The following is a 27,054-nucleotide window of genomic DNA, read 5'->3' as shown; positions in this document are numbered from 1 at the left end:
ATTTATGCTGCACTTCATTGTAAATGCTGGGAAATTGTAAGAATATTTAGTTGTCCCCAGCACATTGTCCAAATCCAACTCTTGCAGAATGGATAAACGGAGGCTGTTGGTTGTTTGTTGTTGTTTTTTTGGTTTTTCCCTTTTTCCGATGAGTTACAGAGCAATACCAAGAGAGCTGTTTTCAAGTGTGATCTGTATATACCTAGTCATATTCATAGGCTAAGAATATAATAAAGGTTGGAAAAGGACCTTATGAGGAGTCCAGTCCAATATCTTGCTCAGGGGTAAATAACAAACTCAGATTAGGTTGCTTGGAGTTGTCCAGTCTGGTCTTGGAACGCCCCAGAGATGAAGACTGAACTACCTTTCTGGGCCTCTGCCCTGCTGCTTATTTATCTGTATATTTAGTCTAAGCCTCCCTTCCCTGTTGGATTTATATCTGTTGTCTTGCTTTCCTGCCATGCACCATTGCAGAGGTACCACAGAGCAAAGGGGGTGATCCCTTCCTGCATCTACTGGCTACACTTCTGTTGGTGCAGCCTGGTATGGCGTCTGCTTTCCTTTCTGCAAGGGTACACCACGGGCCACATGTCACCTGCTGTCCCCCAGGTCCTTTCCAGCAGAGCCACTACCCAGTACGAAGGCAGTGGGTCAGCCCAGCCCAAGTGCAAGACCTTGCGTTTGTCTTGGACTCCATGAAGCTCCTGTCAGCCCATTCCTCTAGCCAGGAGGAATTCTCTGCTTTAAATAGCAGAAAATTAATTCATAACTTAACTCTTAATTTCCAAATTGTCACTGAGTCTGTACTCGAAATTTGTCAAAGAGCACTACACCCCCTCCCTTTCTGTCCACTTGAGTCTCCCTTGCTAGGTTAAAATCATTGACTTTAATATTCCTCTCATGCGAATCTTCCCACCAGGCTTTCCTATTGCCATTTAGTCTGTTTATGCTCATAAAATGAACAATTCCTATTCTCTTTATTACTTGGGCCCCTGGCACTGGTGTACAGACAATACAATTTTTCTCTTTTCTACATCTTTTAGTGCCTTGATTAGTTTTGTTCCTGACATGGAAGCCCTGTAAGGATTTACATTTTTCCTAATTTCAACGCTTTCCCCTTTGGTTCTTCATTTAACAGTCTACTGACTGGTCTCTCTCTCATTTCTCTATAAACTAATTCATTTCTAATGAAATGCTAGTTAATGTTTTTGCTTCTCCAGGGGTAGGTAGATGCTTTGCAAGTCTCCCATCCTACCTGGCTGGCCCAACCAGCAGTTCATTGCCAGATTCCTCCATCTTCTCCTTTTATTTTGGGTCAGGTTGCTCAAACTCAAGGAGCTCAGCTGAATGTTTCTTGTCCATCTGCTTTAGAAATCGTGTATAACCTGTAGCATAGCATAAGGAAAACAGTTAATTTCAAAACACATCATAGGTGACATATTGCCCTGGAAGTTTGGAAACCTTCCTAGGTTTGCCTTTTTATCTATTGTTTCGGTCACAGTACAGCAGCACAGCTCTCCTGATACCTTTATTTCCCTTCCAAAGCATCCTTTCCATTCTGGATAATTATACAGCCTTTGGAGGAGGTTTTCTGGCACCTCTGTACTGCTGGAGACCCCTTCTTGGCCATGTCTGGTAACCCCTTAGACTGAGCAGAACGTTTCTCCTTGCTCCCTGTGCCTCTTAGCAAGCTGTTTTTTTTCAGAGATGTTTTATGCAGCTTCCACACTGGGAGTCTGGAACACATTGCTCTCTATTAACTGTGATTATTACTATTATTGTTATTATTATGACCTTATCTCAGTGGTGCTTATCTACGGTTCTTGATTTCTGCTTTCCCTAAATCCTTAGATATTACTTCCTTTCTTCCATAAACCTGCAGTGATGCTGCTTCCCGAATTCTTCCTCCTGATCAATTTTCACCCCGTTTCTTACCTGTGCTGTCCAGTGTCAGTGCAAGTATGTCTGAGCAGCAAGTCTTTCCTTACAAGGAATCCACCAGCTCAAACTTCTGGGCCCTCAAGCTCATCCCAAGGCACTTCAGCCTGGGCAAAGGGGGCCAAAGGGTGAGAGGTATCAGCCCCCTGCCTCAAATGCCTCCCCATCCTCAGGCAACAAAATTGTCCACGCTGGGAAGATGCTGCTTGGCCTGAGATGCTGATAGACCTTAGTCTCATGAGACAGGGGAGTGTGCTGCCGATCTTCTGTTTTCTCTTTGTTTTTAATTAACTGTGGTCCTTCAGGGACCTGGCTGGAATCTGCATAGTTCTGACTTTAAAATCGCAGACCATTAAATACTTATTAGCAGCAATGTAAACAGCAGAATACTGAGAAAATCTTGGTTAGCTAGTCTTCGATGCCAAATGGAAGTTTCTATAAAATTATGGCAAGTTAGAGAAAACTGTAATAAATACAGCAATTAGGTGTTTCAAGCAGTGATCAGAGAAAGATGGAAACCAGCGAGCAGCAGGCTAAATATCATCTTAACCAAAGGCAGAAATATCAGAATTGCTGCCCTCCCCCCCCAACGCACACTCACTTTTTCCTCCTTAATGATACTAATTATTTCATTTGCTTTCCCCTAGTAAAGCTATCCATAGATGTGCAACATATTGAAATGAAAAGAGTCATCACAACGAAATGAATCACACCAGAGAAGAATCAAAACAAGGAGGCAGCAGTACCCTGCGTGCATTATGTGTAGCTCTCAATTATTGCTTCTAATTCTCTGCCTCCCTAAAAACTAATTCCCTACTGCACAAATCCTTAGCTTCACTAAAAAGAATTGAAGGGGGCACCACCAGCAGCCTTGCAGGATCAAGATGCAAATATTGTTTGTTTTTTTTTTTTGGCTAAGCAAAGAAATGCAGATCCAGAAGCCTGTGCTCAGTCTCCTGGTTCTCAAAAGTGAGGCCTCATCACTTGTCTTCAGTCATCTGAGCTTGCCCAGTCCCTCTGGCTTTCTTATCACAGTGTGAAAATCTGCTTATGTCTTTTCATATCATGTCTCTGAAACTGTTAAGAAACTCTGACGTTTTCTCTTAGTGCTCAGTTTGGAGAGAAGTCTGAGTGTTCAGGGGTGTGAAATAATCACATCCCAGGCAGCCAGGGAGCAGTCTCACAGGCTTTGGAAGCCTTCAGCAAGATTTCGCTTGTAGAGGAACTTTAAAAAGAAATAATAATAAAAAAAAAAGTTTTATACTGGGGGGACAGTTGTGTTTTGTATTTTTTTTAGGAATACGAAGCATTGTAGCTCTGTAGCTGTGTAATTAGTAATTTATTACTCTGTGAAAAAATATCTTTTTGCTAACAGTTACAGTCTCTTTATTTTTATTTTTTATTTATTTTTTATTTTTAAAGGGTGGAGGGAGATGGGAGATGTAATTTTTTCAGTCCTTGTTTTACTAGCAAGGCATTTTTTCCCCTTTTCTTCTAACTTCCAGCTTTTATCTCAGCAGAGAGTTGCCTTTATGCAGCACGATGAGCTATAACTTTAAAAGAGATAAGCAAGTCTACTTAGCTGAGTACACTGTGGTTTGCAGAGCAATTTAGGGGCCCGCTGTGTAATGTCTGGCCACATCCCATATGATGTTATCCCATCATTTTTGCAGCAGGTGCCGAAAGGACTTCGGCTCATCTATTTAGGGTGCATTTTCCTGGCCTCGGGAGCACCGAACTGTGCAAAATGCTTGCCACGCCAGCATTTGCATGCGCTCAGAGTATTTGTGCAGAGTGCTTGCTGGTGTTTGCAGCCAGTCAACAGTGGGTTCGGTGCTGGGCACCGCCCGGCAGCCCCATACCTGCTGCATCACAGAGCAACCCAAGGCCATAGAGCAGATGATCAGGTCCAAATAACCAGTTAACAGGGAGCCAGGGTAGATGTGAAGGTTACATTTTTTGAAGAGGAGCTCGTGTGCCCGTAGCAGACCCATGTGGATGGTGCTGCCGGAAGACTCTGCCCATTCCCAACCTGTGTCTTCTTGCAGCTGTGAGCAAGTGAAGGAAATGGGGGAACAACAAACACCAGTAGGTTGAGGGGCCCTGCTAACAAGGCAGCCCTGGGCACCAGTAAGTGGATTTTGCTGCCTGCCCTCTCTTTTGTGCACACCACAAATTCAGCCAACAGAGCACCTGTGGGGCCAGCCCCCCTTCCCCACATCCCCTGGCCACTACCGTATCTCTAGCCACAGAGGGTCAGAACAGGGTGGATCTAGCACTGCATGTGCTTTTTAATCTCCTTTAATCAGAAGAGCTCATTAATATGAGTCTGGAGAGGAACTACGAAGACTGTCAGGGTGCCCTGTCCTGCAAGAGGATCAGCTTTGCTTCACCTTTTCACTGCAAGCCACAGTCTCTGCAGCCAGAGCAGAGCGACCTAAACCTTCTAGACCTCTCATCCTGGGGCCTACCACAGCAGTGAGAAGATTTAGGGGTAAATCTGCCCACCACTGCCATCCTACAAACTGCAGGCAGGAGCTTTGAGCTGTAGGATCCCGCACCTCCATGGGCTCACATGTCAGGGGAGCACCTGGGTAAACGGAGGAACGTCAGCTCCAGCTTTTGGTATCAATGTTTGAAGTAAAAAATCAGGAAAAAGGTGGCATACTTAGCTGAAGGAATTCAAAGCAGAGAACAAGCAAGCTGTCTTCTGCCATGGTCACCCCGGGTGCTCACAGATGCAAGGACTCAATGGCCAAAGTCCCCAGGCAGCAAAAGCTTCGCTTTGCGCAGAGACTGACAGCAAGCCTGGTGCTGCAGCTTGGAAGTCACAGTCATGAAGTTTCTTGCTTCAGTGCCAAACCAAAATTTATTTGACAAAGAAATATGAATTGATTAGACTGCAGTTAATTAGATTTCAATTGAAAACCCCTATCAGAGTAAGGGAATTAAACAGCTTTTGAATTTAACAAAAACATATTGGCTTTGTGTCATAAGAAAAATTCTGCCTCGGTATTTTCATGAATGCTTCCAGAATTCATTTTAAATATTAATTTTTGGGTGCTAATTTTCAGCAAATAGAAGTTCAAGAGCAAGGATTAGGAAAGCTAATAAGTATTTAATAAAGGTATAAGGAGATGTAAATATAAAGAGGTAAATGGCAATGTTTGAACTGTTTTAATCATGGATTTCATTGCGTGTAATTGCGGGGAAGCTGCTATCCAGGCACTGCATGAGTACATTTTCTTGGGTTATGCGTACACCAAGATAAAGTCTGATTTTTCAGACGTGAGCCTCACGTGGCTCTTATATTCTTGCTAAGTCTACCTTATGGGGTGTTTATTCCTTGGGTCCTGCTGGCCAGCCCGCCCTCCTGCACCCGGCCCAGAGCCACGCTGGCTGGGCATTGCTGCTGCTGCTGGGCAGCGAGCATTGCTCTTCCCTCCTGAGCTTCGCTGCTGCCCGAGAAGCGAAGAGTGCCAAGGCAGGCCTAAACCCGCTCGCGGGTGCAGAGGAGCAGAAGAAGTGCCAGGCTGTGGCTGATGAAGCCCTTCTGCTGAGGTTGAGGTCTCACGGGCAGCGTGGGCGTGCGGTGCTGGCGCTGTGCATGCCCCCTTGTCCCCGTGTGCTTGCTGCCTGCTCCAGTGGCTTGGCATGGGATGGAGGTACGCCAGGCCAGGCGCTTTCTGGACAGGGTCAATGCGCTAACAAATTGCTCGCTTGTTCCCTTGTGCTAGCTTGGCCTCGACTCTTAAACTCGAGGTCTCTTGTGTGTTCAGCTAAGCAGAGTTGCCTGGGCATAGGCCAATGTTCATCAGCAAGACAGAAACTAAGCGGGAGGAGGAAGCAGGTAGAAGATTGGTAGGGAAAGGAACAAGAGGAACAAAGAGGGAGATGGAAGAGGAAAGAAAGGATTGGGAAGGGAATTGAAAGACGTGAGGCAAAGTGGAAAAACATGAGGGAAAGGCGAATGGAGAATGGAAATTAAGGAGGGAGAGAAAGATGAAAAAGAGAGGTGGAAATGTTGCAGGCAGGCATGAGTCAGAGAGATGGGGTAGGGAGGGTGTGGGGTGCTTTGCGAGTGAGGGGAGGCAGAGCTCGAGTGGAGAGGTGCTGCCTGCCAGGCATCCCTCCCGTTCTGCAGGGTGAAGCCCATGCATGCAGCTGGTGCCCCTGTCCCGCTCCCCACCCCATCAGTACTCCCACCATGCGTGCGGTGCAGGGACAGTGTGTGCATCAATCCCCTTTCCTTCCAGAAGAGTTTCTCGTGGAAAGTTTTGAAGAAGAAAATCTCTACTGAGGGAAGAAGAATTACTGTATAAATTCAATTATCTTGACAGCTCACTGCTCAAATTCCATCACAGATCAGGAGCTTCTCTCTGATTTAGCATAGTTCCAGCTTTGTAACCTGCCCCTGTGCTCGTCCACCCACGCCAGAGGCCACAAAATACTTTAGCAGTGCCAGAAATGAGCTGCCATTTCCCTTGGGAGAGATGCGTTCCCTTCTGCCCCGTCATGGTAAGGGGAAAGGACAGCTCACAACCTACACAGGCTTTTCTATATCCAAGACTTTGTCCAACTACCTCCAGATCTTAAAGAAACCAAGTTTTTACAAAGAAAGCATGTCTAAAGGAGCCAGGAAAAAGTGGAGAAAGGCAGTTGGATGGAGGGGGCTGCCCTTGTTCACTGCGCTGATATGCCATGAAACCAGGATGAGGAGCCTGGAAAGCTTGTGGGATTTAATAAGGAGACAGTTATTTTGTACCACCTTTAACGTTGTTATGCTCTTGGTTAGCGAACACCCAGCAAACACGTGGTTCCCTGGGTTGCTAGCACAATAGGGATCGAAGCACCGAAGTTTGGTACCTGCCTGAGAGTCCAGATAAGCGCTGTGAGCTTGAAATCTACTATCACGAGACCTTGAGACACAGATATGCCACATATGCCAGGGAAAATGCCACCCTCCTGCCATAAATTTGCTGCAAGTTTCTGGCTGATCTCTTTTTGTGACATCTTCTTTTGACTTTGTTAACCCATCACACACACCTCCAACAGGTGACAATAGGACATCAGGTACAGCCCAGCCCTAGAGGGCTTGCATGAACTGGGTTTCCAAGGAGTGGGGAGCTGGCTGGAGATGGGTAAGAGCAAAAACAGCTGGGCTGGCAATTCTTGAAATGTTGCAGGTGCCCAGTGACTGCAGCAGGATCATTTAGAGATCTTGTTTCAACAGGGGAAGGAGATAATAGGTTTTGACTACAGAGAGATTAATTAATTAATTTATTGTTAATTGCTGTTTCACCCTGTTCACCTGCAGTCCATTGTGGTACAGGCACACTGCCCTTGTGCAAAGGGAAGTGTGAGTAAGCTGATGCTAAAACTATTACTAGGAATAAAAAGGGGAGAATGAGTGGCCCTTGCTGCAAGAACTGCACAGAAGTTGAGCTGGAGTTGTTTGGGGTATGATTTACACGACTACAACAGGCATGCCTCTGATATGTCTCTGTTATTAGAGCCAAGACCAGAGGCCTTGGAAGAACTGTGGGCAGAATGGGTCTGCTAAGCAAGCCAAAGCCCTGGGGCCTGCTAGGGCTGAACTCATTTTTGTTAGAAGTTGCTCTCTGAAAAATTTAACAGTTGCCCTTCTCTGACCCATCCTTGGGAACAGCCTGCTGTTTTCATTGGCAGAGTGATTGACTGTTCTGCATTTTTTTTCTAGCTAAACTGGAACATTTTTGCAGCAAATCTGCAGCCACCTAGGGGTCCAGGAGGCTGGCTCTCTGTCTGAACTGCACGGCTGCAGCTAGGGTAGTGTTCATCTTGCTCCACGAGGACCTGTGCTTTCTATTTCAATGATTATTACTTTTCTAGTAACACATGGGCTGTGTTACACAGGTGGCAAGCTCATTCCACCTGGTAGAGTTGGAACGTGCACTTGGTTCAGGATTCTCCCGCAGCAATAGCAGGAACATGGTTGTAGCTATAAGGGGATAAAACCCAAACAATTTCTAAACGGAGGTTTCATCTTTAACTGAATTTTGTATTGCTTAATCTAAGAAAAGATATCACCTCTGTCTACTGATTTCTTCTCAGTTCTAACCCAGTGCTGTTCCCTTGCACTCATTTTTTGTGAGGGACGTGATGTTCTTCAGGACTTCTCATTTAGTCACTTGCAGTTCAGCGAAGACTACATCTCAAAATTAGACATATTTTGGAGTCATTTGCTAATTTGGCATCTGACCAAGTGTGTTTCAAATTGTTCTGCTACTGCTCAAATATACATATATTTGTGTTTGCCTTCATCATTCTGACCCCAGTCCAGTGCTCCAGGTGACATGGTTTTCCAGGAGAGGGAAGGAGGTTCTGTGAGACCTCACCAAGTTGGACACCTTTATGTTTCTGTGCATGTATCTACCCCTTATAACGGGCTGCAGCATAGAGACTTCTTCAGCCTGAAGCTTCCTCTACATGCTAGGTCTCCATGCTGAGACAAGATGTTAGCCCACGTCCTGGGAGCAATACAGCAACGTGCATATCATGCTTGGCTTGTAAGTGTAGTTCCAAAGTTTCAGCAGGTCCGTCTAATTCTGGACAACATCACACTGATGAGGCAATTTTGTTTTATGCTTTTGGAGTGAGGTTGATCAGAGCCCGCTCAAGGGCTGTGCTCATTTGCACAAGGCCGTTACGTCCTTTGTGTGTGATGCCCTGTAGTTACGTCTGTGTGTGTATATTGCTGTGTGTTCTTCCTCCTTCAAACCCACTTCTCAGTTTCAGCTGACTGGCTCCTGAGCCTCTTGACTATCACTAATGCCTTCTGTAGGCTATCTGTATGTTGCTTCTGGGTTTGGTACTTTTTTTTGGGTTGCATCTTGTGTGTGTGTGTGTGTGTGTGTATTTTGATTATCTGCATGAAATCCCTCCTCTCTCCTGCCTCTGGTATATGTTGAACTGACAGCTCCGGGGAGGTAAATGAATGCCACTGCATTTCAGAGAAAGAATTATTTCATGCAATTACCCTAAAAGTGTATGAGAGAACAGAGTGAAAGGAATGAGAGAGGGAAAGAAAGAGAGCATGAGAGAGAATAATCACAACACTTCGACAGGTTTACCCTATTGTGTTTGAAAATCTATCACTCTGACAAGTCCCTTTTGTGAAAGGTGTAGACAGATAACTCGACACTTGCTCTTCAAGGTCCTTTAGAGTGAAGAGGGTGATCACTGGAAGGATCAGTCCTTCAGTGCAGCCTGAAGAAATGTAGGAGTCAGGGTGTATGGAAAGGCTGGGAGAAAGTTGTTTGTATTTGAAAAGGGAGGGAGATCAGAGCTTGTGAGAGAGGGGAACTGGCAGCCCCTGGACATGGGGGACCACATCCACATCGTGACAGGTTTCACTCAAGTCCTCTTCTTGGTATTTCTTAAGGACTAGCTCTCACCATCACTAGTGCTCTCTCATTCACCCTTCAGTGGTGCCTGGGCAGAGGGATTGGGTGGACTTCAGGCTACTGGACTATGGACTGGTGGGTCTTTCTGTATAAATTGTAATGTTTTTGGTTTGAGAAGGGGTGCGCTAACAAAAGGCTGTGTTTCCTCCTCCCTCCTCCACCTCTTGAGCACCTTGAAAGGCTGGAAAAAGAGCCTTGTGTAGCTTCATTAGTCGTGTCTGAGAGAAGATTCAGGACCAGCACTTTCTGTCCCTAACTGCTGCTGTCTCACCTGTCAGCTTTGTCACTCTTGATCCCCTCTTCATGTCTTACCAGAGGTCTCAAGCACCCATGTTCAATAAAACATAAAATACTTTGAGATCCTCAGGTGGATTTTGCTGGCCAGGGTGTATGGTTACTATAATTCAGTGTCTCCCAGTGCTTTCCCAGAGGTAGGCAAGTTACCTGGGCATCTGCCATACTGGGCAAGGAGAGGAGTGATGGGCTAAGGGATGCTGGGCCAGGTCACTTTTGTAACCTGCACCTGCTGCTCTTGCGGCAAAGCCAACGCATTAGTCATAGCTATTTGCACCTTGAGGTTATTTAGGGAGCATGCTGTTGGGTTAGAAAAGCTGAGGTCTAGCATATGTCCTAAAATTAGGATTTTTCTCTTTTGGTTGCTGTCAGAAAGGAGTGATTCACAGCTATGGGAGAAGCCTTCCCACCTAGCTGAAAACGTTACAGCTTTAAGTAGTTTGCCTCTACGCAAGGTAAAACAGCTTAGCATGAGCCTCCTCCAGGGACCTCATCCTGCACTGGGAGAACACCTACAGCAGAGCTTTACAGAGCAGCAGTGAGGTTCAGCACCACACTGACTGCGTGAACAACCCTACCCTGTATCTCAAGCCGGGATTTTGGATTGTTTTAAACTCTTTCTCTCTTCTTCTGCAGGATGGTGGAGTACTCCCTGGATCTCCAAAACATTAACTTGTCTGCAATCCGTACTGTCCGCGTCCTGAGACCCCTGAAAGCTATCAACCGTGTGCCTAGTAAGTCATGCTTGCCTCTCATAGTTGGCTAGCTTGGTCTATACGTGGTGAATACACGATCAGTAAGGCTGTGTTGTTCTCTGGGCTGGGTTCAGATGCTAAACTAGTGGAAGCTGCCACATGGTGTGTGCAGGTTCTTTCCCCATTGTGGAGGAACTCTGGTTCTTCCCTTACATTGCCTCTCTTTTTTTTGTTTGTTTCTCAAGTCAGCATTGCTCTCCTTGCAAGCCTGGGAGGGGAGTAAGCAGGCATTGCCATCATTATTTAACCACAGGAGGTATCGACAGAGGTGGCTCAGGCTTTGGTTGTATCTGAGTGGATGGAGGTGAGCCGGCTGGCCGGTTGCATACCGTTGGGCTCCAGGGGTTGCAGAAGCTCTGAACTCAGCTAGCTGTCTCACTCCGATGTTTCTGGCTCTTTCCTGCTCAAAGGCAGCAGCTGCCACGTACAGCCCCATGAGACTTTCAGCATTTCTTCCATACATTTTTCTGTCTCACAGAATAGCAGGAAGTCTCTCTGCTCTTCCCCATAATCTCCTTAATCAGGCTGTCTGCAGTGGCTAAGACCTTGCCAGAGCTCTCTTAATCCTTATCTTGAGCTCAGATTCTCCCTTTTCTTTCCCAGATCTGAGGAAGTTTGCACAGTTGTCCTCCTCCCTCCTCCTTATACGCTTTTGCTTTGTGCCAAAGTCACTTTCATGATGACACCTATTTGGAGACAGATGTCAGGATCTGTGGCTCCACGCAGAGCCCTTCTAGAAAGTGGTCGTGTCCATCTTGCTGGGTGTGTTTTTGTCTCTTGGCAATATCCAGGGACAGAGAGGGCCGCAAGGTGTGACCGAGGAGCTGAGGCTGAGTTCTGTGTGCCCAGCGTGGCAGGAAGGGGCCAGGCAGAGAAGCAGCTGTTTTGGGCACTGACCATACACATGGCATTTAACATGTCCGTCGTGGGGGAGACAGATGAGAGCATCTCTGTTGGAAGCTGATACCGAGGCAAGGGGGATGCCCTGGAGGTCATGCATGGCTTGCTCAGCCCTCTGGGATGTATGGCCAGCCATGGCAGGGCAGCTCCCCTTCTCCCCTGCTTCCTAAGCAGTCCTGTAAATCTGCGCTCAGAGACTGCTTGGAGGCTGATCCCTCTTACCAGTGCAGACTTAACCTTTACGATGAGCGGGAACATCTTGAATGATACCCAATTGACTCCTGTAGATGCCTGCCAAAGGCGTGTTAATTGCCAGGCCCTGGTGTTCAGGAGCAAAACCTGACTAACAAAAATCTGAGGGCTTGTTTTATTTTTATTTATAGCCTGTAACAGCTGGAGTCGGCCCCCCATTTTCAGGAGTTATGCTGGGGGACGTGTGGTGTAGGTGAGACCAGCACTGGCCCATCAGAGATCCTCTCTGTAGATGCAGAGGCCCTAGGGAGGCTTTCAGTCATCTTGGCTGACCTCCACAGAGCGCAAGCCATTGAATTTCCCCTGAGCGTCCTGACCGTGAAGCTGTCTGTCTGCTCCTTTTATCAGTATAAAACTCCACCTGTATGAAATTGATGCTGTTTTAATTTCCACTCTGTGGTTAAACCTTTATGTATCTTCCTCGCTACATAAATCTGTGGTTATAGAGAGAGAACTTTTTGGAAGAAAGACATCCTGCTATTAATTAAAAGAAAAAAAAAGAGAGAGAGAGAGAAAAAAAAGAAAAAATGAAATCTGTCCCCCTGGAAGAGGAAGCACTGACTTGCGGGTTGAAAACTGGCAAAGAGGCTGTAAACAAAGTCTTATGATAAATGGGAATGTGCTGCGTTGGAAGAAGGTGCCCGGTGGGGTACAGCAAACATAATTAATAGGACCTTTGGCCACAAATCTTTTTTTAATGTCTTTTTAAAGTTCTTCATTACTGATCTGCAGAAAGAGCAAAGTCTATTAGTGAGACGTGATGATGATACCAAACTGAAGGAGTTGCAGGTGCTGGAAAACAGAGAGGGAAATAACTCAGCCAGAGGCAGAGGGTGATTGAGTCCTTGATAGAAGTGCCAGAGATGTATGGGGAGAAGCAGGGTGTTAATCCCAAATACAGATATGCAGCCGTGTTCAGAAGACCACGATGGGACAACATGGCCCAGTGCTCACCAGCAGCCAATCTCAAAGGCTTCCGTGTGGGCACCTGGATAGGGACTGTTTTTTACAGAGCCTGACGATGTGGATGGAATAATTAGGAGGGAGCAAATATAGAATGACTCTAAGGAAATTCTAGCAATGTGGAAGAGGAAAAAGCATCACCTGCTTGATAAATTAGATATACTTATTTTATATTCTTGGCAGGAAGACAAGGCTGAAGTTTAAATGCCCAGATTGGATATGTCTAAATTCTTCTTGCCTGTGTTCATTCTTAACTTGTTACTGAAAGCTCTTCCATACAGTGAGACTTGTGAGGAGCACAAGGAGCTGATAAATGGATGTGCTGTAATAATTACATATAACATAAAGGATGCATAGTCTCTACTACTTGAATCACGACAGAAGAAGAAAAGGACAGCTAGTGTAAACAAAAGGGGGCAAATATAATGTCCATTAAGGTATCATAATGTCCATTAAGGCAAACGTCCATTAAATAAGAGGTTCTCCACACAGTTCATAATTAGACCTTGAAACTCACTGCCAGGGGCAGTCCTTCCAGCCCTAGATCAAGGGGCACCGTGGGCCTCTTGCAGTGAGTAAAAGGGGATTGTCCAAGGAATGAGAGCTTATGTAAGACACTTGTGGATTTCAAACTTGCTCATTTCAGGGTTAGACCTGATCTTTAGCTACCAGTTATCAGTAATTAATTGCATTTTTTTGTAATTCTCAGCAGGATGTGCTACTGACCATTTCAGACTACACTCATGGATGGAGTAGTTTGCGGATCTGACTTGTCTGATCATTCCTACATTCATCTGTAATTATTAAAGAGTACTAGAGAAAACGTGAGGTGCCCTATTTTTGTAATATGTATCATACCTTCATTAGCATTCCTGCATATCTCTTACTTTCCTGACTATAGCCCCGGGAGTGCTGCCTTTTGGGGTTTTATCTGAAAATGCATGAAACAAAAAATTACAGATTGCTTCTGGTCCTGTTACCTTCTGATTCAATTCTGGAGCAGCAAGCCGGTGTGACAAGCCACCGAACAAGAGTAAAGAGGCAAAATACCCTTTGGGTGTGTGTCAGAGGCAGTTGCTTTCTGCTCTGAGCATGCCTGTGTCCTGGGCTTGGGGTGAAATTCCACCTCCATTTGTTGTTATTGTCCTCTTGCAATTGTGTGGCAGGTTGCTAGGTGAGACGTCGCTGTTACTGCTAGCTCTTTCATCCCTTCTTCCCATAGCAAGGCACAAGGTTTGGGAGTGGGGGAGTGGTGGCTGGTTTTGTTTTGTTTCTGCCTGCTTTTGAGCAGGGAGTCTGTAGTCATTTCTGATCATCTGAATTTCTTTCACTTCTGTTATTATGTTTTTCAACATTGAAGCAGAAGATGTTTCTTCAGTTTACTCTTCTTGTAGTGTTGGTCTTATGCAAAGAAGAGTCTTTGCATTGTGTTTGATGCCTTCCAGTTTCCACTTACAATTTAGTAACTGATTCATCATTTGGAAGCAGATTACTTCAGCTGAGCACACTGTACGGAAATGAAGGAGTCTGTTGCAGAGTGTTGCATAGCAACTTTATTGAATAGAAAGTGTATACATGTGCTAATACTTGGTGTGTGAGTGCAGTAATACTTATGTGGAGGTATAGGCATCAGAAATATAATGTTATATTCTAATTTCTAGCTGTGCAGGAAATAGAATTTCAGATTTGTGGGAAGTTATGCTTTTTATATATGTGTTTTTTTTCTTCTCAGAACAAGAATAAGCATTTCCCACGCATTTTAATATGGTTTTATTCTGCCTAATTTTAGGTAGCTTGTTTGACTTTTTGGTCTCTTCCTGTATTTAGTCATGACAAGGAAGTTTCAAAACAAAAGAATTTCCACTATGTCATTCTAAAAGTATTGAAATAGAATATTTCAACTTTAGCAAGATGCTTTCCCCTATCACCCTCCTTATCTTTTTGCTAGATGAAGTATCAGTAGCTATCACAACATCCATCTCAAAGTGTTTCCATTTAAATGAAAAGGCATTTTTACTGGCAAAACTGCTGTGTAAGAAAATCTTGGTCTAGCCCCATTTTTCTTTATTATTGTCATTATAGTAGCTCCATGGGTCCAAATAGATGAGATTTCACTACTTTTCTTCTACAGATATAAGAAATACAAACGAGGGCTTGTTAGTTTAATCTTCCTCATGCTTCAGACCGGGTGAGTGAGACCCAGTTAGTGTCACCAGCAATATCAGGAATCCAGCTGATGTCTCCTAATTCTTAGCCCTCAGTTCATCCCACTAGACCAAAGCTGCAATATAAAAATAGTCTGTAGCAGCTGAACCCTGGAATGGGAAAAGCTGGTGTTTTGCATTTATATGCTTTAAATCTGTATTCCACTCTGAGCTACCTGAGTTCGGTGCCTTGACAGTGCCTAAGACGGAGTGATCTAGGTATGAACCCCACACCTGGCACAGGGGAAAAGTGATGACATTTACTTCTCTAAATGTGTTTTTGAAGAACTAATTTCACTGATGAGCATGTGTGAAATTAGTTTCTGACTAAGATATATTAGGCTGTAAAACAGTCTCATTTACAGCTATATCAGACAAAAAGGCAAGAGCATTTGACGGGCACAGTCCTGTCCGAGAACTTGGAAATGCAAAGGGGTATGAGAATCCTCTTCTAAGACCCCACCTGTGCGGGGTCTTTGCTTCAGATGCTTCAGTCTTTTTGAAGGAAGACTCACGCACGTGTTCTCTTCCAACGGTGATTGCCTTTCAGAAATATATGGTTTCATTCGACCATTATGGATTTTTATTTTTTTTTCTTCATGGCTTTATTTGTGAAGAGGTAACTGAAACTCAGATGTTATGTTTCCCAAGCATTTAAACTTAGCCTGATTTCACTTCATATAAGATGCTCAGTTAATATCTATTATCACATCTCAGTGACACAGAAACTGTACTTAAACCACACAAATTTATCCACATACAAGCTCAATCCTGAGCAGGGTTAGCCTAGGGACAAGAGTGTATTCTTTCACAGCATCCATACACCTGAGTTAAGAGGCCAAAGAGCCCTTTTCATGCCCAAGTCAGTCCATGTGTGACTTAAATGCATCCGAAGACAAGGCTGCCAGCTGTAGGCGATGCTGACAGGGTCAAGTTCAGCCGATATCCTCCCTTCCCAACCCAATCTCCCAGCCAAGTGAAGCGAAGCACTGAACAGAGCAATGATAGTTGTGCCTGGAGCAGGCCAATAGAGGATGCCTTTCCTTGGAGATGGGTCAGATCAGTGATGGAAATGTAACTCAGAGCCCCATTTCCCCCTTATGCGCTGCTCCTTGAGCAGCACAGCTCTTTATCAAGTCAATTGAGCCCTAAATCAGATGGGCATGTTCAGGAGACAGGAAAACCGCACAGGATGGAGCAGAGCAATGTGAGGACCAACAGAGCAGGGAAGGAGCTAGGGGTGTGGAGATGTGCACAAGAGGCAAGCGGCAGGGTTTTGGGGTACAAGATGTGCAAAGGCTTTCCCACCTTAGTGGTGTGGTGCATCTCTGCATGTAGGGTAGCACAGAGAAATTAAGGATGGGGAGAAGGGGAGGAATCAAAACTGAAAGAAGTGCAAGCACCAGTATAAAGTCTGTCAACTCACAGACAAATACACTGGGTGGGTTTGCAAATCAGAACTTTTATAGGGCCTTTTAAACCAACTGACCAGGCTGCGACAGACCCACCTCTTTTAATACTGGAGGAAGTCTTCAGTCCCTGAAAACAGGCTCCGATTTTATCTACTTGTTGTCCAACCTTAGCACTGTTTTTCACGTGTATTCCACAGTGTGCAGCACACTGCCACATGTTTAAATGGGTAATCAAGTTAAAATTGGGAAAAAGCAAAAAGAAAATTATATCCCTTTGTTAGTGCAGTGTCATGGCAGAGACCTGAGGAACACTGAAGTGCAGGAAATGTACAGCTGGTAATGCCTTGTTTTGTACCACACATTGTTCAGTCTTTTTTTTTTTTTTTTTTTTGGTGGTCACAGATCATGGGAGAAAGCAATTTTTCCCTCTCTGAACTAGTCTGCTCAATTTCACTGTTATTACAAACAAGTATTCAAAAGTCTTAAATTGTGTCCTTTTAAGTCATCAGCTGGGTTTGATATCAAGATATCTGAAGAAAAGGAAAAGGGAAAAGAATCACAGATTATTATTTTTTTTTTCTTGTGGCTTTCAGACCTTTAGACCTGTGGTTCAGATCTCACGTTTCTCTTTCTACCCATAGTAGTGAGGAATAGAAATTTTCCTGCTTTTTTTCTTAATGTGATCTGAGATTGTCAAACCATAGCAAGATTTCACATCTGAAAGTTAACGCCACACATCCCAAGACTTCTGATAAAAATCACAAGAGTTAGCGATAGCACTTTGGAATTTGTGTTACTGGAAGTAAAGCAAGCTTGGGAAAACCAAACACACAAAACAAAAAAGAAAATAACAACAACAAAAAACCACCAGTCATAAAGAGCCCTTTGCTAGAATCTTTATTTCTTCCTTCTCCTCTAAAGGAACCTGCACAACCAGAATTTAAAAAATGCGCAGAACCTTGCAGCTCCCATTGTGCCAATTCTGCTGCCTTTTCAAACAAGCTCAGCCTTCGGTGTACACGGTGCTCTCGAAAGCCCAGCCACGTAGTTTGCTGCCTAAATGGGAGCTGAGCTGTTTTGCAGAATCTGTCCCATGCGACCTATCAAGCGATGGATACCATGGAAATGTGAGCAATAATGACAATGTATTATCGGGTAAAAGATAATGTCATATACACTAATGCAAATTGCACGCTGTGTGTGTGGGCAGGGCAATTTACAACCACAAGCCTAAGTTTCTTGATCTTTGTGTATTTAGGGCCTGATTCTTCCCTTCGCACACGTTTCACCTAATGTCACATCACTGCCTGCAGTAGAAAGAAACATGATTCATGCTAGTGACAGCAAGAGGAAATTAGCTCTGTTAAACCTTAACCAGAAGTTGCATTAACATTACATAATATTTTGCATTTTTCTGTCCTACTTTGCAGTGCTAGGTATATGTAAAGAACTTCAGGGTATTTATAGAATCGATGCAAGTGGCTCGCAACCACTGCATTGGAGTTACCTGTTGTCCCCAGTGTTATGTGACCTATGCAGCTCGGAAAGAAAAGCTGATGCTGTACATTTCTAATGGAGTTTTCACTGAAAATGGATGCAGTCATCATTGCAGTGATAATTGGAAAAAAAGAGATGATCAGTGAATGAACAACAGCAGCAGGTGGTAGTAGGTGTTGCTTATTAGATGAGCAGTGTTAGAAAAAGAAACAGAATGGCAGTGATTCCCCCAAAGAGCCACCTCTCTAAGAAATAATCTGGTACCTGGCATCACTCTCCAAGACAAGGGTGCGTAGCAGCCCAAAGCTTGCAAGGGTTAACGGGATGAGAGAGCGAAAGGGGAAAGACAGGGGACTGAGACCTTTGCTGGTGTCTCCATTTCTGCTCATGTCACTGGTTATGTGGCTACCAACAGCGTTATGGTGGCACTTAGTGCATGTGAGTGCCAGTGGTGGAAGGGCTTTGTGCTGAACTCGCTGCTATCTGTGCGACTTAGCTGGGCTCAGAGCATCCCTGGTAGGATGCACAGAGCACCTCTAACAAGGTGCAGCCCACTGCAGAGCTGAGGTGTCTTCATCTCATCCTCGGACAAAGCTGAGAAATACAAGAGCTTGGGACTGAGCCAACACCACAGGGGTTGTTCAGACCACCTGCCCTCTGTGAAAGACTTGGAAGGTGCAACTCATGCCTTAAAGCCATCGTTTGTTTTTGGCATTATTTATGATCTGGTGAGAAGTTAATTTTCCCTGACCTTGCTGCATACTTCTCTTAGCATTTTCCTACTTGTTTTTTTCTTTTTTTTCTTCTTTTGCTTTTGACAACTTGATATCCTCTAAAAAAATAAAAATCCCTTATAATGAGATCTTCACTACCCTGTGTTTGAAGCTGGGCCTGTAAGGTTTGCTGCAGATCTCCAGCGAGGAAATGTGGCATTTACTATTTGTGGTGTGAGCCAGGCCATGGCTCTATGGGACTTGTGTCAATAACCATGCTAAAGGGAATTAACATTTTCAAGGCTGCTGACGCTTCTGCGTGCTAAGTCTCACTAGGAGGGGCCTATTTCCCTGATGTGCCTATGCTATTTGATGGGTAGGTAGGAAGGAAAGCTTTGAGGTGTTCAGAATATCAAGATTCAGCCCTAGTCCTAGCACCTGAGCCCTCTTCAGCAGTGCTCTGAGCATCCTAGCTATGTGTTTGTTTTCTCATATTCCCCCCAATGGAAATAGAAAGAAAAAAAAAGGTGTGTGGGGGATGTTTTGGAGAGGGTTGTCTTGGATTTTGTTTGTGCTCTCTTTTTCGTGGTTGTTTTAGCTCTGTGTATGTTGGGGGATACGTTGTGTATTTTTTTTTCCTTTTCTTCTTTCTTTCCTTTTTGATGCCCACGTTGCCCTGACCTGATCCATCCTTGCTAAGCGTCGTACTCTCAGAGTGAAAGGCACTGAGGTCTGTGCTAGTCCCTGGCTCCCAAGGGAATTGTTTCTACTGCCCCAGAGTAAGCTTCAGAGTGCTCTTTCTCTTACATCTCTTGCACTTTAAAACTGTCTGGAGAGCTCCCTTGTCCCAGCAGGGTGAAGTTCTGACCACCAATTCTTTCATGGAGCTTTAGTCTCTATTTTGGCTACCTCAGGCTTAAGCTGAGGAGTGCTTTAAAGGTAAAGAGTGAGGACACTTAATGCTTGAACTTGATTCGGGGTCCTAAGGGAAGTCCGTGCACAGAGGAAAGTCTTGATGTGCCCATGCTGCTGAGAAAATGAACAGCAGCTTTTTGTACTAGCTGAAGCTTTATAAGTGCTGGAAATGTCATGCTTTGATATTTTCTGCGTCTGTGGTCAAGCTGAGGAGGGACAAAGATTTGGATAATTGAAGCTTAGCTCATCAACAGGCTGAGTGGGACGAGGTCTCTGGGCCAGCCAGAAGTGCTAGGCAGCTTTGCTTGCAGCAAGGCAGGAGCGGGGTGTCGGTGAGGGACCTAGTGCCTCTCCTAAACCATGGATCATGCAGACCACCTGCAAGTGCAAAACCCCAGCCCAAATGTATGCTAAAACACACCACAAACCTGACAGATCAATGAAAAGACTTTTTTTTTTTATTTTCTAAATGCAACCGATCCGTCACGTTTGTGTCTGGGGCAGCTGCCTTCTCCTTAGCAGCACAGCTGGCTTAAGAGCTCTCCCTGCCCTGTGCTGTCAAATGGGCCTGTGTCCCCATGGGGTTCATTTAACCTGGGTCAGGCCAGGCATCTGGGCAGGTCCTCTATGGCAGTGGTGCAACCAAGGTTATTTTAACTACAAGGGCTGGCCACAAAAAAAGGTGCAGCTCTCTCCATGTGCTCCCTGCACAACCGTCCATCTGTTGGAGTGGTTCCTCAGCACTGACAATTCCCCTAAAGGAGCATGCACAGGAAAACACTGCCAACCTGGTGCTAGCTGGGTGGACTGCCATGTGTCCTGGGGCAGGGGAGGAAGGAAAGAAGGCACGCTTGGGCAAGCTGCCTGGCTGAGGGATGGAGAGAGGTTTCAGGCTCCGTGCTCTGCAAAATGTCCTGCCAGATACAGTCACGAACACTGATGGGAAAGAAGAGATTTGCTTATGTTCCAGATAAAATGACAATTGGAGGCTTGGCCCATGATACAATTGGGATGGGTGCTGAGGATTATGCTGTCGTCCATCTGGTTTACTCCAAGCCAAGGAAGGATTGTCTAAACCTGTTTGGGAAGGACTCAAACTCAGAGATGGGTGAGATAAAAGAAAGCAAAAGGAAAAGGGTTTCTCACCCCATCCTGATCTGGTCCCCCATTCAGATTGCGAGGTAGTTAGTGCTAGGGAACAGCTTTTGCTCCTCACTCCTGTGAAGAGGCAGGAGGAGAGAAAGCAAAGCAACAGAGGGATGCCTCGGGAGCAGGGGGAGGTGGTGGTGAGCAGCCAGGCACACCTGCCAGGAGTTCGCCTCCTCCCTAGCCCTGCCTGGGCACGTGCTGGGCGAGCCTGCTTGGGGAGGCTTCAGCCGTGACGGCCGAGCTAATCAGGGCTGACAGCAAGTGTCTGGGGGGAGCTACGGTTGCTGTAGCATCTGCAGAGTTTGTCAGGAAGGGCCTCTGGAAGCCGGCACTCCTCTGCCTCCCACTACGTCTCACCCCTGCAGCCGATGTCCTCTGCTGTGTTGGAGCCGTGAATGCATCTCTGCCGTGCCCGTAGCCTTGCTACAAGGAGTTGTCCTCTGGTGAGGTCCCATCACACACCCTTCCCCACCCCTTGCCCCTGTCTGCGGGCACAGGGCAACAGGGAAGCATTATCTGAGGCTCATTTTCAGATGCTTGGCTGTGAGGATCCTTCCTCGGATGCCCACAGCAGATGTCATTTTATTTTCTCCTTTCCCCTGGCCTCCTCATGAGGGTGAGCAGGGAGGAGAAAAGGTCTTTCAGAGCCCACACCTGGCACTCATGAATATTTCATGTTTCTAGCTTTTCTTCCCCTTGAAGAGCAAAACCTTTTCATATTTGATGCCCTGGGAGCCTGTTTGGTAGCTGAATGTTGCTTCATCAATGCTTTCCCTCCCTGCTTTTCCTCTGGACTACGTGGTCCCTCTTCCTTTCTCTTTTCAGTGAACATCTCTTTTTTTTTTTTTTTTTTGCAAAGGCTGCTTCAGAAAAGGTCATTGTCCCTTTCATATTCCTTCCTTGCTGTGAGCCAGCGTGGCTTCTGCTCTGCCAATGGTAAAGGACACACAGGGACTGGGGACGGGCAGTGGTGGGGAGAGGGGGAAGCAGGCTGGGAGAGGTGCGCACAGATGCTGTGGAGCAGTGGAAAGGCAGAGATGAGATCTCTGTAGTCACAGAAAGAGAAAAGTGAAGGGGGAGAGAGGCAGCAGCAGGACTTTGCTGAAGAAGCCGTTTTCCAGCACCTTCTAGAAGCCGTTGCACAGGACACACCAGTGTCACTATGGATGGGGGCTGTCCAGCAAAGGTACCTTGGGAAAGAGAGGTGTCATGGCTCTCCAGGGCAGGATGCACCCAAAGATGCACTGAAAAGCATCCTTCTACCCCTGCCTTGTCTTCTGGCCATTTCCATTGCCTTATGGTTACTTTGGAGACTTCAGTCCCAGCCAGGGTCTTGAGTAAATCACCACGCTCCATCCTTAGGCTCTTCAGCCTTTCTTCTTCTTTCCCCCACACTTCTGAGTGCTTGAAGAAACAGGGACCACTTGCAGAGACACCTGCTCAGGCTCTGCAGACCCCCAAAACGTGCTGCTCTGCCGGGGCCGATTCCCTCCTGCCTGTGAAAGCATTGAGATGCCTGGCAGTGAGCCTCCTTCCTTGGAGATCTGCAGCGGGTGCTTTATAGCATGGCTGCCAGACCAGTCTGCCCTTTCCCAGGGCCAAGGGACTGCAAAATGGGTTCCCAAAGCAATTGTTTTGCAGTTTAGGGCAGGAAGCAAAAGAGCCTTTGTTCGAAGTGAGGCAGGTGTTCCACAGGAGAATTGTAGTTGCTGTTTGCATGGATGTAAGTTCAGTGTTTTTATTCATATCCACAGTGGACATCGATGGGCAGGGAAGGATGATGATTTTCAAATGGAGGATTTTTTAAAATCAAAATTGGGTTTAATTTGGACTTAGAAATGGAACCTACCAATGCTGAGATTCTTTGTGATGTGGGAAAGATGCCATGCTCTGGGGCCACCTGCCTGATGCTGGGGGCCCAGGTACTCCAGCGTGCTGGCATGAGTGCAATCGCTGTGATCCTGGAGCTGTGGATAATGCTGTCCTGTATCCTCCTCTGAGAGTCAGGAGGGAGAACGTATGGGCAGGCCAGAGGCTTCCAAGAGAAAGGCAGGCAAGTTTTGCAAGCCACTTGTCTTCCTGTAGAACAAAAACAAAATCAGTTTTTGCAAAATCAGCAAATTCTGGCCCAGCAAGTGTTTTGTCTGTGAAATCCCTTGTGAGACAAGTGCTCTGCATTTCAGCTGAAGGGTAGTCTAATTGTTCCTGCTGCCACTGCTCTGAAATACATCACCCCCTCTTGCAGCGTTGCTGGTATAGCAACACTGGTATGTCTTCCTGTGTTACTTGGCTCTCCCTAACGTACTGACCAGGGCAGTTTATGGGCACTAGGGAGCTCGTGCTGTGTAGTGGCATTAATGCTGGGAACACGCTGCAGTGAGGGTGTGTGGCTTCACAGCCAAAGTGATGCACAGAGCGCTGCTGCAGAGCTTGGGAGGTCACGGAGACAGGCAGCAGGGCAGGGTGCCTGTGCTGTTGGGCTTTGTATGGTGACAGATCAGAGAGCCAGCAGTGACTCATGGCGTGTCCGCGATCCCCAGCGAGCGGCTGGACTGCTGAGTTACTGATGTGCTGTCTAGAAAGCGCCGTAGCTGGTGGCTGGAGATAGAGCTGGGCAGTCAGGCAAGCAGGGCTTTGCAGCTGCTCCACAGCCTGGAGTTAGTCATCCCCCTGGAAGAGCTAACGCCATCGTTCCTTCTCCTTCGTGATCCACCCTTAAGCATCTCCCACCTGCAAATACCACTCCCGCCTCTCCTACCCATCCCAAAACATTTCCCCCAGAGCTAAACCAGGCCGAAGTCCCACACCAGGCTCCCTCCTCCCTCTCCCTTCAGTGCACGTGCCCCGCTGACACCACTTCCATTCCTCCACGGCACGAGCAGCTGGGGAACGGAGGCAGCCTAATGCACAGCATCATGTGGCTAATTACTTGACACTGGGCATACAAAGGGGATTAACTGGTGCCTCAGAGGGCTGTCAGTGAATCCTAATCTTATCTTCTGCTCCTCTTTCCCCTTCTCCTGCCATCTGAAGTAATGAACTGGTTATAAATACCTAATTAGCTAATTATTTGCTGGCCTACATGGAACATCTTCAGTGAAGGAACTCTCTGGGCCCCTGAGGGAGAGACCTCTGTGGTGGTGAAGAGAGATAACTGCACAGGGTTAAAGGCGGTACGGTGATGCTCAGAAGGATTTCTGGGTTTTCACCATCCCTGGAGAGCAGAGAAAAAGTCATTAGCTCTATGGAGAAACAAGTCTGTCCTTACCCCTGCTTGTGGCTGCGTGAGCTGAAGAGCTGGGAGAGAAATAAAACCAGAGAAAGAAATTAATTAAGTGATCTAACAAAAGAAAAAGCGAGGAGGATTTTGGATTTTGTGCTGGCCAGGGGTGCTGTGCCAACAGCATTTTGGGCTGTGCCCACTACCCATGTGCTCTAGGCATGCTGGGGAAGGGTGACTAGCCAAGAGAGGAGAGTGTGGTCTCCAGTACCATCCCTTGATGAGACTGCCACCGAGAAGACCAATTAATTCCAGTTGTTTGTGTGTTGGAGACGTCCATCCCGCTAGGCAGGCTGGCCTCGGACCATCAGTGCAATTCTCCCAGGTTGCGGCGTGCAGTCATCAAACTGGGGTGACTTTCGGTCCAAGCCATCTGAGGGATGGGGTCGCTGAGCTGCTGGGCACCTTTGGGATAGAGTTTTCACTCGGTTGCCTTTCTGCAGGAAGGGGGAGGGGGAAATATCAATCAGATGGCCGATGGTGCCGAAAGTCTTATTCCTTTTTCTTCTCGGTGCTGCAGACAGAGGCCTAGGGTTAAGAGATCGTGGCATCACAGCAGCTCTGCTGGCTGCCTGTCAGTGGAGGTTAGGACAAGAAAGGGCAACGATCATAAATCTAGCCCGACTGGGGCAGTAATTAATTTCCAACACTCTGCTTTTTATCTTTATGTGGCTTTTTTTTTTTTTCCTGTCTCCTATTTTTTCCTTTCTTTTCCTTTCCTTTCCTCCTCTTTCCTGTCTTTTCTCCCTTTCTCTCTCTCTCCATCCACCCCACACTTGCTCCTTCTGGTTCTCTTCCCCCCCCGCAGGCATGCGCATCCTTGTGAATTTGCTCCTGGACACCTTGCCCATGCTGGGGAACGTCCTCCTCCTCTGCTTCTTTGTCTTCTTCATCTTCGGCATCATCGGGGTGCAGCTGTGGGCTGGGCTGCTCCGCAACCGCTGCTTCATGGAGGAGAACTTCACAATGTGAGTGCTTGGGAGATGATGTCCCTTCTTTTCTTCCAAGGGTGTTTTTCTTTCCCCATCCCTGCTCTCTCGTCTTCTGCTGCCTGGCTCTCTGCGTATTGCTTCCTCCAAACAGCTGTAGGGGAATATGGTGCAGAATATTGGCCGTGTTTTGCAGTGACTGAACAGGGAGGGAGGGTAAAGGCAGGTGCAGATGGATTTCAGCCCATTTTCACAGTACACAGATGCCTGGGGTCATTGGGATTCAGCTAGGCATAAGTTATCGTAGCGGTCTCCTCCAGCCGTGCCTACAGATTCTGCTCCACCACCCAGAAATAGCTGAAACTCAGAAACATCAGCCATGTTGTCTTTCTCCCCTGAGAATGAGTGCTTGAATGGAACAAGCAGATGCACGAAAAAGTGGACACAGTTCTGGCAAAGAGCCTGGAGCCACACAGGAGTTGGTTACAGGTGTATGAGGTTCATCCTGGAGGGGTCAGGGGAACCTGCAGGACACAGCTCTCCTCCTCCCTGGAAGCAGTGGGGTAGAAAAGCTCCTGCCCACAGCAAACTTTCCGATTACCCTCCCCATGAGCAAAGCACAGCTCCTCTGTTGACTTTCTGGCTTTAACTGGTCTCCAGCTTTAAAATGTCTTCTTAAAACCATATAGTAACTCCAGACCTTTGATCAGTTTAGACTGCTTTAAAAAAGCTAATGCCATAGATCAGTTTAAACTGATTAAACAATTCTGAAGCTTTAGATCATCTCAAATTGGGAAAACAAAATAAGTGCGAAAATGCAATCTGCAGAACAGCAATGGGGTTGGAGAGTAGGAGCTACTTAAAACAGCCATTTACAGAGTTTATATATTCCTTGGGGAGAAACGGATGTTTAGGATGATTGGCCTTTATGTAAATCACAGTAGTAGTACTTTAATGAGTGTAATTAAATCCAAGCAGAGTTGATGTAACTGAGAAGTGAATTGGGGCCACAGCCTGTAAAGTGACAGATACTGGATAATCTTTGACTGACCATTATTAGAGAAACAAAGTCTGCAGGCACCTAGTTCATCAGTGACGCGGATGTGTAATGACAGAAGCTTGTGGTTGAGTCCCAGTTAGCTTAGAATCGGAGGCTTTTTCTCTTTCCTTTTTCATCAACACCTGTCCCCTTCCAACGACACGTGGAGAAAGAGTCTGCATTCATGCAATGTGAAAGCTGTGTATTGTAGCACTGCAAGGAATGCAAGCGTGCCAGATAAAGTTTGATGGAAAATTTTAAATCTCCACCTTTCATATATCCTTATCATTATCTCATCTCCAGCTAGGCAAGCATAGATGATTTTAATTATTCATGCATTTGGAAGGTGTCTGCGTTATTTGGGAAAAAGCACGTGAACTTGTCATGAAACATTATACCCATAATGCCAACTGTCAAAGAAGAGTCAAAATTAAGGTTAAGTCAACTTTACTTTGCAATTCCTGATTTTAAGGCTTAGCTGAGCAATCTTAATTATGCATAAACTGGATTCTTTTTTTTTCTTTTTTTTTTTTTTTCTGGAAGTACAGAAGGTTCAGTGCCAAATGTTATAAAACATGTCCATCAACAGTTACATACATGAGCACATCACATTAAAGCCTGATGAACTTCCTTAATATCATTGCATCTTATTTAGCTTTGATGCAAATGGGAAGAGTGATCAGAATGCAAATGTCTGCATTCCAGCTTCCCTCCATCTCTATGCAAGCAGATTGTGTAATTTGGGTTGGGGTGTTCTAATGGAGGACAAACCTCTGGGGACAGACCCCTGGAAATTCCCTGTTTTCCGGGAGCTCTGTCCTTCCATAAATATGAAGAAATAAACCTGGAAATCCTTTACTCAGTGCCATCCCTGTCAGAATGGCAGCTCCACCAGCTCCAAGCTCCACCAATATCACTGATGGGAAAACATCTGCTGCAGGAAGATTATGACTGTGTTTTTTATCCTTGCAGACAAGGTGACATTGTCCTGCCACCTTATTACCAGCCAGAGGAAGATGATGAGATGCCCTTTATCTGCTCGCTGTCAGGAGACAATGGAATCATGGGCTGTCACGAGATCCCGCCCCTGAAGGAGCGGGGCCATGAGTGTTGTTTGGACAAGGATGATTATTATTATTACAACTCAGTCCGGCAAGAGTTCAACATCAGTGGCATGTGTGTCAACTGGAACCAGTACTACAACGTGTGCCGTACAGGAAACGCCAACCCGCACAAGGGTGCTATCAACTTTGACAATATTGGGTATGCCTGGATTGTGATATTTCAGGTAAAAACAAAGCTCAACTATTTTTTTTCCATTTCAGTCTTTCTTTGATCCCATGATTTTTTCTGCAGGGTGTGATACAGC

The 27,054-nt window shown here is 46.0% G+C and overlaps 1 protein-coding gene across 15 annotated transcripts in view; it reads left to right on the top strand.

Annotated features, from left to right (window-relative positions):
• The window catches only part of CACNA1I (calcium voltage-gated channel subunit alpha1 I), a 164,354-nt gene that overhangs the window by 83,846 nt on the left and 53,454 nt on the right, over window positions 1-27,054 (top strand). For 14 of the 15 annotated variants that reach the window (XM_083821573.1, XM_083821572.1, XM_083821569.1 and 11 more), the window contains 3 exons: window positions 10,314-10,411; window positions 24,526-24,685; window positions 26,658-26,973. In XM_083821573.1, the coding sequence (XP_083677699.1) occupies window positions 10,314-10,411; window positions 24,526-24,685; window positions 26,658-26,973 (574 nt within the window). Of the gene's footprint in view, window positions 1-10,313; window positions 10,412-20,102; window positions 20,881-24,525; window positions 24,686-26,657; window positions 26,974-27,054 lie in introns of those variants that run through there. The other variant, XM_083821570.1, reaches the window with a different exon arrangement.

Source organism: Anser anser (genome assembly GCF_964211835.1).
Source record: "Anser anser genome assembly, chromosome: 1".
Taxonomy (NCBI): Eukaryota; Metazoa; Chordata; class Aves; order Anseriformes; family Anatidae; genus Anser; species Anser anser.
The sequence above is the reverse complement of the archived record's forward strand: the minus strand, read 5'-3'. Positions and strand labels throughout refer to the sequence as shown.